This window comes from Aegilops tauschii, chromosome 6, assembly GCF_002575655.3.
Source record: "Aegilops tauschii subsp. strangulata cultivar AL8/78 chromosome 6, Aet v6.0, whole genome shotgun sequence".
In the NCBI taxonomy this organism is placed as follows: domain Eukaryota; kingdom Viridiplantae; phylum Streptophyta; class Magnoliopsida; order Poales; family Poaceae; genus Aegilops; species Aegilops tauschii.
The window spans coordinates 453595882-453607837 of record NC_053040.3 but is presented as its reverse complement, the minus strand read 5'-3'; the positions used below and the strand labels follow the sequence as shown (position 1 = coordinate 453607837).

Here is an 11956-nt window from a genome sequence, read left to right as displayed (position 1 = left end):
TATCTTCCGAGCGATGGCCGAACGTTTCCCCGGTGAAACTCCAGGAGGGCGAGGCGTGGCTCCTGTTCGAGGCCAACATCCCGGCACCGCCGGACGTGCGCGCCGGGCCGACGGGGTGGAGGCTCAGCAACGGCGGCGTCCCCATCCCCCCAGTGCCCGACGTCGACGCGTGCCCCGGTATCTTCACCGTCGAGGTCGACTGCGTGCGGTCGACCCTAACGGAGGAGCAACGCGCCCTCCCCCAGTACGCCGCCGACAAATACGCGGTGTGGACGGACTACTTCCAGCGGCAGCAGGCGCAGTGGCTGGCGTCCACGAACGGGGCGCCGGTGGTGGGCGGCCTCAAGAACAGCGACGGCCGCCGCGTCTGGTGGGGCGTCCCCGGCCGCACACTGCACGAGGTGATGGAGTACCTCGAGGGCGGCAATAACCCGCCGCTGGCATACCCTGCCGCGGCGGCCGTCCCGCCCACCCCCCACCCCCCGCGCCGGAGCGCCGGGCCGTGGGTGCCTAGGAGGTTCGGCTCCTCCTCCTCTTCCTCCTGCTCCCTCTCCCCCTCGGCCGGCGCACCCGCAGCGCCGGCATCGTCATCAACGAGGGCGGCTGGCGCGCCTCCTCCTCGGCTCCTCCGCGCTTCGTCAAGCCAAAGACGGAGCCGGGGCTCGCCGCCGTCAAGCCGGAGCTCGGGCTCCCCGTCGTGAAGACGGAGCCGGGGCTCCCCGTCGTGAAGGAGCCCGGGCTCGCCGGCGACGTCAAGGAGGAGGATCTCGACGACGAAGCGGCCCTCAAATGGGTGCGTGACTACTGGGCGCGCACGGAGATGGAGCGTCAGCGCGCCGCCTACGCGCGGTTTGAAGCTCGGCGCCGTGGCCAGGACGAGGGAGGCGTCGTCGTCCTCGACGACAGCGACGAGGACGACGCGCCGCCACCACCGGTTTGCCATGGAGCCGCCGGGCAGGGGTCCAGCAGGGGCGGCCGCGCCATCAAGAAGGAGAAGGCCGCCGCCGCCGATGACGAGGACGGCAGCGACGTCGGCGACTTCGCCGCACTCAGCGACTTGTTCGCCCCGTAGATGCCATTTTTTAAAATAATTTATGTAACGCCGAACATGTTGAATATGAATGTCAAGTTTGCCAAATTTAGCCAAACTTTACAGAATTCAGATTTTTTAAAATAAAAAAAAACGCGTCTGGGCGACCCTGGGGCGAGCGGCTGGGAACCCGCTCGCCCCCGCGCCGATTTTAGCGCCGGTTCGCCTCCAGGGGGCGCATAAAATCGCCGCCTGGGGGGCCAACGGCTGGGGATGCTCTAATGTAGACATTGCGCGTCCGTGTTGCTAGCCAGCGATGCCGGGCGCCGGCGCCTCTAACTTCCTCCTTCGCCAATCCTCCTCTACCTGACAGCCTCCAGCCGTCGGCCGTGCCTCGCTAGGGTTCGCTGATAGCCTTGCGCCAGTTCGAGTCGTACAAAATATGAAGGAAACGACGACTGGGAGGCTGGGATAGAATACGAAGCGAACGAGGAAACCCAGGCGGTAGCGATCGATCGACTGACGTCCTTATATTTTGGGCTTGGGCCTTGGCTGCTGCAGACTAGTTAATTTTTTAATTAATATATATATAATGAAGTAATGGGCCGAATTACAGGGCCCCACCAGGCGCAGCGGCTGGCGTCCACGAACGGGGCGCCGGTGGTGGGCGGCCTCAAGAACAGCGACGGCCGCCGCGTCTGGTGGGGCGTCCCCGGCCGCACACTGCACGAGGTGATGGAGTACCTCGAGGGCGGCAATAACCGGCCGCTGGCATACCCTGCCGCGGCGGCCGTCCCGCCCACCCACCCCTCCGCCGGAGCGCCGGGCCGTGGGTGCCTAGGAGGTTCGACTCCTCCTCCTCTTCCTCCTCCTCCCGCTCCCCCTCGGCCAGCGCACCCGCAGTGCCGGCATCGTCATCAATGAGGGCGGCCGGCGGGCCTCCTCCTCGGCTCCTCCGCGCTTCGTCAAGCCAAAGACGGAGCCGGGGCTTTCCGCCGTCAAGCAAGAGCAGGGGCTCCCCGTCGTGAAGACGGAGCCCGGGCTCGCCGGCGACGTCAAGGAGGAGGATCTCGATGACGAAGCGGCCCTCAAATGGGTGCGTGACTACTGGGCGCGCACGGAGATGGAGGGTCAGCGTGCCGCCTACGCGCGGTTTGAAGCTCGGCGCCTGGCCAGGACGAGGGAGGCGTCGTCGTCCTCGACGACAGCGACAACGAGGACGCGCCGCCACCACCGGTCCGCCATGGAGCCGCCGGGCAGGGGTCCAGCAGGGGCGGCCGCGCCATCAAGAAGGAGAAGGCCGCCGCCGCCGCCGCCGAGGACGGCAGCGACGTCGGCGACTTCGCCGCACTCAGCGACTTGTTCGCCCCGTAGATGCCACTTTTTTAAATAATTTATGTAACACCGAACATGTTGAATATGAATGTCAAGTTTACTAAATTTAGCCAAACTTTACCGAATTCAGGTTTTTTAATATAAAAAAAACGTGTCTGGGGCGACCCTGGGGCGAGCGGCTGGGAACCCGCTCGCCCCCGCACCGATTTTAGCGCCGGCTCGCCTCAGGGGGCGCATAAAATCGCCGCCTGGGGGCCAACGGCTGGGGATGCTCTAATGTAGACACTGCGCGTCCTTGTTGCTAGCCGGCGATGCCGGGCGCCGGCGCCTCTAACTTCCTCCTTCGCCACTCCTCCTCTACCTGACAGCCTCCAGCCGCCGGCCGTGCCTCGCTAGGGTTCGCTGATAGCCTTGCACCAGTTCGAGTCGTACAAAATATGAAGGAAACGACGACTGGGAGGCTGTGATAGAATACGAAGCGAACGAGGAAAGCCAGGCGGTAGCAATCGATCGACTGACGTCCTTATATTTTGGGCTTGGGCCTTGGCCGCTGCAGACTAGTTGATTTTTTAATTCACATATATATAATGAAGTAATGGGCCGAATTACAGGGTGGTCCATGGACTACGACACTCCCCCCCCCCCCCCCCCCCCCCCCGATGGATGAAACAGAGCATTTTTTTTCAAATCCGCCCTTTCTGGATTCATGCATATAAAAGATCTCTAATGTAAAACTTATGATTGAAATTAATTGTTTGGAGCATATGCAGTATGCCCTCATGTACTGATTTTGAATTAGTTGGTTACTACTATCTCCTTTTCGGTTTATAAGGCGCATATATTTAGGTAGACATAGACCAACGTAATACAAAATATCTATCACAAAAAACATATCATTAGAAAGTTTAAATCATATACTTTCTAATGGTATCATAATTTTTAAACTATGCAACTTATCTTATTGGTCAAATTATAGATCTAGGGATACACGCAAGTCTTATAAACCGGAAAGGAGGTAGTAGCAAACTTGCCGCCAATAAATTACTCCTGGTTGCTGATATAAGTGTCGTATGCACAAGATTATATGTATAGGGATTAGATTAAATGATCTTTTTTCCCTTTATAATTGCTGTTTGGAATGTAGTGATTTCAGACAGTGTGGCAACCAATTGACTCGGCACTCTTGAGTTGAGGGTTCAGAGCAACTCCAACGTGCCGAACTATTTCGTCCGCGCGTGTTCGTGTGGGTCGAAACGGACACAAAAGTCGGCTAATGAGCCGACCCAAACGGACGCGTGGGCGACCCATTCCAGGCTCAAATTTGGGCCTCGTTTGTTTCTGCGCGGACACGGAACGAACACGGGGGACGCCCGCTTACTCCCTTACCTGGCCCGCCAGTCGGTGGCACATAGGCCATTCTCTTCCTCGCACTGACAGCCAACAAGCCCCGGCGCACCACCCCGGTCGCCGCCGCTGCCCAGCCCAGGCCAGCCGCCCGCACAGTCGTCCCTCCCCCTGCAACACGCCACCTACCAACGTCGCCGCCACCACCACCCCATCGCCGCAGCTTCCCCGACATCGCCGCCAGCACCACCTCAACCCCACCCATGCCTGAAGCGGACAAAGCGTGGCGACCATGCTCGCCGGACGCCGACAGGGCTTGCCACCAGGTCCAGGGGAGGCGTGAGGCTCTTCGACGGCCAACTTCTTCGACGACGCCCGCGCTATTCGTCAGTTTGCCCGCAAGGTACAAATGGACTCCAGCGACGAGTTCTTTTTCCACAATTTCCTTTGCGACCCAGATGATTCCTCGTCCGACGATGAGGAGCTTGTGGCTGTTGTGTTGGTCATCCATGACCACCTTAGTAGGCAGCGGCCGATGTTCCGGTGCTCGATCCTGGGACACACTCCGACGTTGAATTGCAACCGAGAGAGCGGCCATTTCCTTCTTTGGAAGGACTACTTCGAGACCCCACCCCGCTGTTCAAACACCACCTTTTCTGGCACCGTTTCCGTATGGCTAGACATGTGTTCAACTGTATCCAGGAGGGGGTTGTGGGGTACGATTATTATTTGAGTGCAAGGAGGATGACCTGGGAAAGATTGACTTCTCCTCTTATCAAAACTGCACTACGGCTATTTGGATGCTTGCATACAAAGTTTCCGGTGATCTCATCGAAAAGTATGTCTGTATGAGTGAGTCCACGTGCCTAGAGTCCATGTACAAGTTTTGCAAGGCTGTGATAGCAGTGTTTGGCCTTGAGTACTTGAGAGATCCAAATGCTGCAGATACAACCTGGTTGTTGGCGATGAATGCCAGCAGGGGCTTTTCGGGGATGCTTGGTAGTATAGATTGTATGCACTGAGAGTGGAAGAACCGCCCTTCTGCTTGGCACGGGCATTATAGGGGCCATGTCGAAGCTTGCACCGTCGTACTCGAGGTCGTGGCTTCACAAGTTCTCTGGATTTGACACTTTTTCTTCGGCATGGCCGGATCACACAACGATATCAACGTGCTTCTACGCTCTCTGTTGTTTGCAAGGCTTGCAGTAGGCAACTGCCCGAAGGTTGATGTTGACATCAATGGCCACAACTACAACTAAGGATAATACCTAGCTGACGGTAACTATCCCTAGTGGACTACTCTTGTGAAGACAATCCCCAACCCTGTAGGAGAGAAGAGAAATAGATTTGCTCAAGAACAAGAGAGTGCTAGGAAGGATGTGGATCGTGCCTTTGGTGTTCTGCAATCTCGCTGGGGCATCGTTCGATATCCTGCTAGAACTTGAAGCACCAAGAAGTTGTGGGAGATGATGACTGCTTGTGTAATCATACACAATATGGTCGTAGAGGATGAGTGCCCGGAACGTATCTATGACCAAGAGTTTCAGTTTCAGGGTGACAATGTTGTGCCTGAGCAGAGGAGTGGCAATGTTTGCATAGTTCATCCAATTTCATTATCAAATGTGTGATTGAGAAACTCACATGCAACTGCAAATATTTGGTTGAGTATATGTTGGCTCACGTTAGTAACCAATAGATGTATATTTTTTCAAATGAATTTGAGACAAATTAATTTTTATTTGGCTTTGTAAACTATGATATATTTGTTTGGTTGTGAAACTCTATAAGATGTTTGTATTTCTTTTGAATTATTATTATTTACGCTAAAGGCGACGGCCGGCGAGGTTGATTAGGCCCAGCCAGGGTGGCGGCGAGGCTGGCGGAGAAGAAGGAGAAGAAGGAGCAGGCGATGGAGATGTGGGTCCAGACGTCGAGGAAGTTCCCGCCGGCGATGACTGCCACCATGTAGACGACTCTGCAGAGAAGGTAGGTATTGGTGGCGGCGACGACGAGCGCGCTGGCGACGAGGCACCGGCCCATAAATGCGAGGGAGCCCCCCGCGAGGACCACGACGGCCGCCGCGGCGGTCATCGCCTGTGCCACCCCGAGGAGCACCAGGGTGAGCGCCCCCGAGCGCAGGCGCAGCGCCTCCGCCTCCGTTGCCGCGTCCGTCTGCGACTGCATGCATGGGTAACCATCCAGCAAATTAGTAGGAGTACGTACGATACCGATAGTAGGTGCCAGCGAAGGGAGATAGATGCCGGAGTTGTGGAGTTACCTGGAAGTCTCCCGGGTTGCTGGTGGCGGCAACAAGCCCGATCACGGCCATCACCAAGCCCAGGACGAAGCAGGCCTTCGCCACCATGAGCACTTGCCTCAGCGCAGGTTGATCGCCACCGGCCATTGGTCCCTCTTCCTCTTCCTGTTCTTGAGCAGGCAGTGCTATCCTGATGGAGCTAGCTAGCTATCTCTCACGGTCACGGGTCAAGGCTGCGAGGGACGGGAGATTCGGCCGCGGCCGGGCCGGCTTTATAAGGAAAGCACGACATCAAGTGAAATGATGAACGGCTGGCGAGACGTAGGCGTGGGCAAAGGAGAGCTCGACACGTATATACGTACCATCGATCTTTGGCAGTGCCCAGCCCGACTTCTTTGCAATTGCAAGTTTGCAACTGCAAATGCATGTGCATGTGCATATCGTCCTGTGACGCCGTTCGCCGAGCGTTTCACACTTTTAATTTGCTTCCAGAGGATGGCATCAATTCTTGCACCCGAACGGAGGGGAGTGGCATGCATGGGCCATGGCCACGTAAGCAAGCATCGTAGTGCTACATAGTGATAGTAGCAGTTGGCCGGCCTTTAAAGGATTGATGCATGCATCCATCGACGATGGAGACTTAAGCTAGGTGGCTGGACCGGCCGGACCTCACGCTCCTCTCCACTTCGTTTGTGGTGGAAGTTAGGTTTATCTGTCCACACAGTTTGATTCCAGTGCATGGCCTTTTTTTTACTGGCAAATGTACGTACAAACTCACAAAACAAAACAATGGCATAGATAGTTACTCCCAACAGTTATACAGCTCTCAAGGCACATAGCAGTTGATAATCTCAAGAACTGATTGTTCTATTACTAATTAACTCACTTCACTAGATATCCGTCAAAACAGTTAACTCACAACAATTTTTTCTGCGAATAACTCACAACATATCCCTCAAAAAAGTTAACTCACAACATATCCACTACCAAGTGCATACATGGCTAGCTGGAAGTAATTCACAAACAGAGTTCCCAAGAGTACTGTAGCCTGCTCAAAAAAGAGTGTTTTAGCTACATGCAGCAACTTACTACTTGTTCAATAGCAGTTAGGAGATAGAAATACAGCTTAATTAGCATTGTTAAAGCATCTCTAGCATATCCCCTTAAAGTGTATCAATGGGTATGTTAGTATGCAAAAACAAGACTAACAGAAAGTTCAAATTTTGGTAAAAAAACAGTCCACTTTTTTTCGATAAAGAGCATTTCATTGAATTGACATATCGAGGTGATACAATCGTTTCATAGAAAGCCCGGCCTCTGCATAACTAGATGCACACAGCCAACATGTCCAGTCCTACTTAAAAGCAAACATAATAGGCTGACACAGCTAGCACATTAAAAAGGAAAGCAAAGCCAGCCTACGATGTGGCTGATCCTAACCGAAGGTCACACCGCCATCCATGGGGGTAGAAAACCTCCCTGGCCGAACGCTCCAGCCGAGTAGACGCCATCATAAAAAGGTCTCTGTCCTCCGGCCTCTGCAGGATAGACCACGTACGGAGCCATCGCGAACATATATGAATAACCTGCATAGGAGATGGAACGCATTTATGGTTAAAAACTATATCATTCCTGGTGAGCCACAGCGCCCAACATAAGGCGGCTGCCCCCACAAGGATGTGAGCAGAAAATTGTTTATCTATTCCCCACAACCAATTGCCAAACATATTCCGTGCACTACGTGGGGGGTAAAGATTCAACGCTATCTGAACAATGGCCCAAACCGACTGTGCAAACTTGCACTCGAAAAATAAGTGTTTAATGGACTCATCATGATGACAGAAAACACATTTTTTGCAACCTTGCCAGTTGCGTCTTGCCAAGTTATCCCTAGTTAAAATTACCCCTTTGTTAAGAAATCATAGGAATATCTTCACTTTTAGAGGGATTTTTAGCTTCCACAATTTCCTGTTATCAATCGGAACCTTGTTATGGACCAATGCATCATACATGGATTTTACTGAAAACTTGCCATTCCGATGCAATTTCCATCTAAAAATGTCTGGCTCATCCGACAGCTGTACGACCTCCAAACGGATGAGCAGTTCATTCCAGGCTGTCAGACGAGGTCCAAGAAGGTCCCTACGAAAAGAAATGTCGTGATTTGCCTGACACAAAACTTGTTTAATCGTGACAAACTTATGTCTAACAATCCTATACAAGCTTGGGTATTGAACGCTAAGCGGATTAGACCCCAGCCAGGTATCTTCCCAAAACCATACTTGGGAACCATCCCGGACCGAGAACGAACCAAATTGAAAAAAGAAATCTTTAGCTTTCATCACCCCACTCCAAAAATGAGAATCACCTGGTTTCCAGTATACCTGAGATATTGCTTTGGATCCCACATATTTATTAGGAATGATTTCCTGCCAAACGCCCTCCTCAGTGAGTAGTTTGTACACCCATTTGCTGAGAAGAGCGATGTTTTTAATCTCTAGGTCCTGGATTCCAAGACCCCCTTGGCTTTTAGGTCGACATAATACATTCCACCTAGCCAGACGGTATTTCTTGGTTTTATTATCGCTCTGCCAAAAGAACCTTGATCTAAAATAATCTAGGCGTTGCATCACTCCTTTTGGAAGATGAAAGAAGGATAACATGTATAGAACCATATTAGTGAGGACCGAATTGATCAAAATTAGTCGACCCCCGTAGGACAGGAGCTTGGCCTTCCAACTTGCCAAGCGTTTATCCAGTCTCTCTTCTACATGCTTCCATTCGGCTATAGTCAGGCGGCGATAATGAATGGGAATACCCAGGTAACGGATCGGAAATTGTCCAAGTTGACAGCCAAAGATCTCAGCATAAGCAGCTGCTTCTTCTGCGGCTTCACCAAAACAGAAGAGTTCGCTCTTATGAAAGTTGATCTTGAGACCAGAGAGTTCCTCAAAAGCACATAACTGTAATTTGAGGTTTTTGTTTTTTCTAAATCATGATCCAAGAACAGAATTGTATCATCTGCATATTGTAGAATAGATAAGCTTCCTTCTACCAAATGAGGTATGACACCAGTGACTTGTCCCGCCAGCTTAGCCCTCTCAACAAGGGTAGCTAACATATCAGCCACGATATTAAACAAAATTGGGGAAGCGGGGTCACCTTGGCGAAGCCCCTTCCTAGTCTGAAAGTAAGTGCCCACATCGTCATTTACCTTGATGGCCACACTACCTCCAGACACAAAACTCTCTATCCATCGACACCATGTACTGCGTAATGTTTGCAATAGAAAAGGCCATTTCACTTTATCATAAGCTTTTTCGAAGTCGATTTTAATAATTACTCTGTCTAGCTTTTTGTGGTGAAGCTCATGTACCGTTTCATGCAGAACAACAACACCATCCAATATATTACGTCCTTGCATAAACGCTGTTTGGGTAGGTTTGACCACATGGTCAGCCACCCCATTCAGCCGGTTAGTGGCTACTTTTGTAAAGATTTTGAAGCTTACATTAAGAAGGCAAATCGGTCTATATTGTTGAATCCGACTGGCATCTTTAGTCTTAGGTAGAAGAATGATTTCCCCAAAGTTTAAGCGGGAGATGTCAAGTTGGTGCGCATGCAGTTCATTAAACAACTGAACCAAGTCCAACTTAATCAGTTCCCAAAAGCATTGATAGAACTCCGCCAGAAAACCGTCCGGTCCCGGCGATTTATTATGTTCCATCTAAAACACCGCCGCACGAATTTCCTCCTCCGAGAATGGAGAGGTTAGGAATTCGTTTTCCGCAGCAGAAACTTGATGGATATCTTAAGTAAAAGACTCATCCATCAGAAGAGTTGTATGAGCTGAAGGTCCAAAAAGATCTTTATAATAATTCGTAATAAAGTTTTTAAGCTGTGCATCCCACTCGATCCGACCCTCCTCCTGTTCTAGAGCGAAGATACGTTTCTTCCTATGTCTGCCATTGGCCAACATTTGAAGTAATTCGTATTATCATCCCCTAGGACTACAAGAGAGTCCGTCTTGCAACGCTGGTACCATTTGATTTCCTTTTCGCGCAAAAGACGGGCAATCTGCTCATTAAAATGACTTTTTTGGTCAATCTCCGTGGGAGTCAGAGGCCTCACCTCCGCGATTTTATCTAGAGTATCAATTAATGTAGAAAGTCGCAACTTTTCTTTCTTATAGATTCCAGCAGTGTGTTTAGCCCAACCACGAAGGAATTGGTGCAGAGCGCGAATATGATTGTTCCATCGTTCAATTGGCGTATTACCACGAGGTTGATGTTGCCACACTTTTTTAACCAGCTCATGAAAACCCTCTCTAGTGAGCTATCCCAGTTCAAATTTGAATTGGTGAAAATTCCAACTAGGAGCGGCCAAACCAAAATCAGCAAGCAAAGGCGCATGATCCGATAAGGAGAAAAAATGTCACTTAGGGAAAAAGGGTATTTCGCAGATCCCTAAACCCAAAGAGAGAATTCTTTATTTATCTTTTTTTTTCCTTATCTAACACAAAGTTCAATTTTTGTTCCTTTTCGCTACTTACGTCCATTTTGATTACTAAGGATGATAAATGACACCTGAAAAGACGACTTTATCTCAGATGCAACTTGTGACCAGGATTAATGTGATGAACGGCTGACGACTGGCGAGATGTATGCGTAGGCAAAGGAAAGCACGGCACGTATATACGTACCATCAATCTTTGGCGGTGCCCAACTTGTCTGCAATTGCATGTGCATATCCTCCGTGACCGTGAACGCGGAGATGCGTGGGGCCATGAGCTAGTGCCATGTGCTGATGTGAAGGAACATGAATTACTCGAGAGAGGCACACATGCATCATATACAATTTCTAAAGAGAAGAATGTGTAACTGGCCTAGTAAAATCTTAGTTGTAAAAGAGATACTGTAGGTGGCATGCATGGGTCGGCATGTTGCACACAGCCATAATCAGAGGGTGCATGCGTGACGCCGTTCGCCGAGCATTCCAGAGGATGGCATATCAATTCTTGCACCCGAACTGAGTGGCATGCACGGGATCATGGCCACGTACAAAAGCAAAGCATTCGTAGTGCTTACTACACAGTGTGGCTGTGGAAGGCCCTTAAAGGATGCGTGCATCAAGGACGATGGAGACGTGAGGTTGGCCGCGTGCGTCGACGTCGTGCCTTGCCTGACCATTGTGCCATTTGAGTCGATATAGCTGGGCTCGACGGTGAGCGTACGTCCGTGATGGATGCTTACCGGAAACGGAAACCAGCCGAGCCATCATCACTAGTGACGCGTATGATACGTGTCGACTGAGTGAGAAACGGGCAGCTGGACGCGGTGGAGACGACGTGCTTGCATTGTCTGCACTACCAACGGGCAGCTGCTGCTATGACCGGCCGGCCGGCCGGACCTCACGCTCTTCTCCACTTCAGTTTGTGGTAGTAGAAGGTTAGCTGTAATAGTTTGATGGCATGTTTTGTCTGAACAACGTCATTTCGGTGCATGACCCTTTTTTTTACTGGGAAAGGTGTACAAACTCAGAAGCAAAACAATGGCATATATAGTTACTCCCAACAGTTATGCAGCTCTGAATGCACATAGCAGTTGATAGCCTCAAGAACTGTTCTACCGCTAATTAACTCACAACACATCCCTCAAAAAAGTTCACTCGCAACATATATCCAATACCAAGTGCACGCATGCATGGCTAGATGGAAATAATTCACAAACATAGTTCCAAAGAGTACCGTACTACCTACCTGCACGCTGCATTGTGTTGATTGATGGAATTGCTCAGCCCACTCGTTGATGGAATTGCTCACATCAAGTACTGAAGAAGCAGAATACAAAGCATTAGCGAATGCAGCAGCAGAGATCATTTGGGTCAAATCCATGCTAAAGGAACTTGGAATACATCACACACAAACTGCATGTCTTTGGTGTGACAATCTTGGTGTTGCTTTACTTGTCTACAAATCATGTCTTTCATGC

At 51.0% G+C, this 11956-nt stretch overlaps 1 protein-coding gene across 1 annotated transcript; it reads right to left on the bottom strand.

The window, feature by feature from the left end:
- Nucleotides 1-5391: 5391 nt before the first annotated feature.
- On the bottom strand, nt 5392-6218 carry LOC109773530 (uncharacterized). The gene is made up of 2 exons (XM_020332218.4): nt 5988-6218; nt 5392-5887 (listed from the first exon to the last, which is right to left on the bottom strand). Exons 1-2 carry the CDS (start codon nt 6111-6113, stop codon nt 5528-5530), a joined length of 486 nt encoding a protein of 161 aa, XP_020187807.1. The 5' UTR covers nt 6114-6218; the 3' UTR covers nt 5392-5527.
- Between the last annotated feature and the right edge of the window lie 5738 nt (nt 6219-11956).

Coding starts and splice junctions, on each gene's coding strand:
- LOC109773530 (XM_020332218.4), bottom strand. CDS start 6,113: ATGGCCGGTGGCGATCAACCTGCGCTGAGGCAAGTGCTCATGGTGGCG. Junction 5,888..5,987: donor GCAACCCGGGAGACTTCCAG/GTAACTCCACAA, acceptor CCATGCATGCAG/TCGCAGACGGACGCGGCAAC.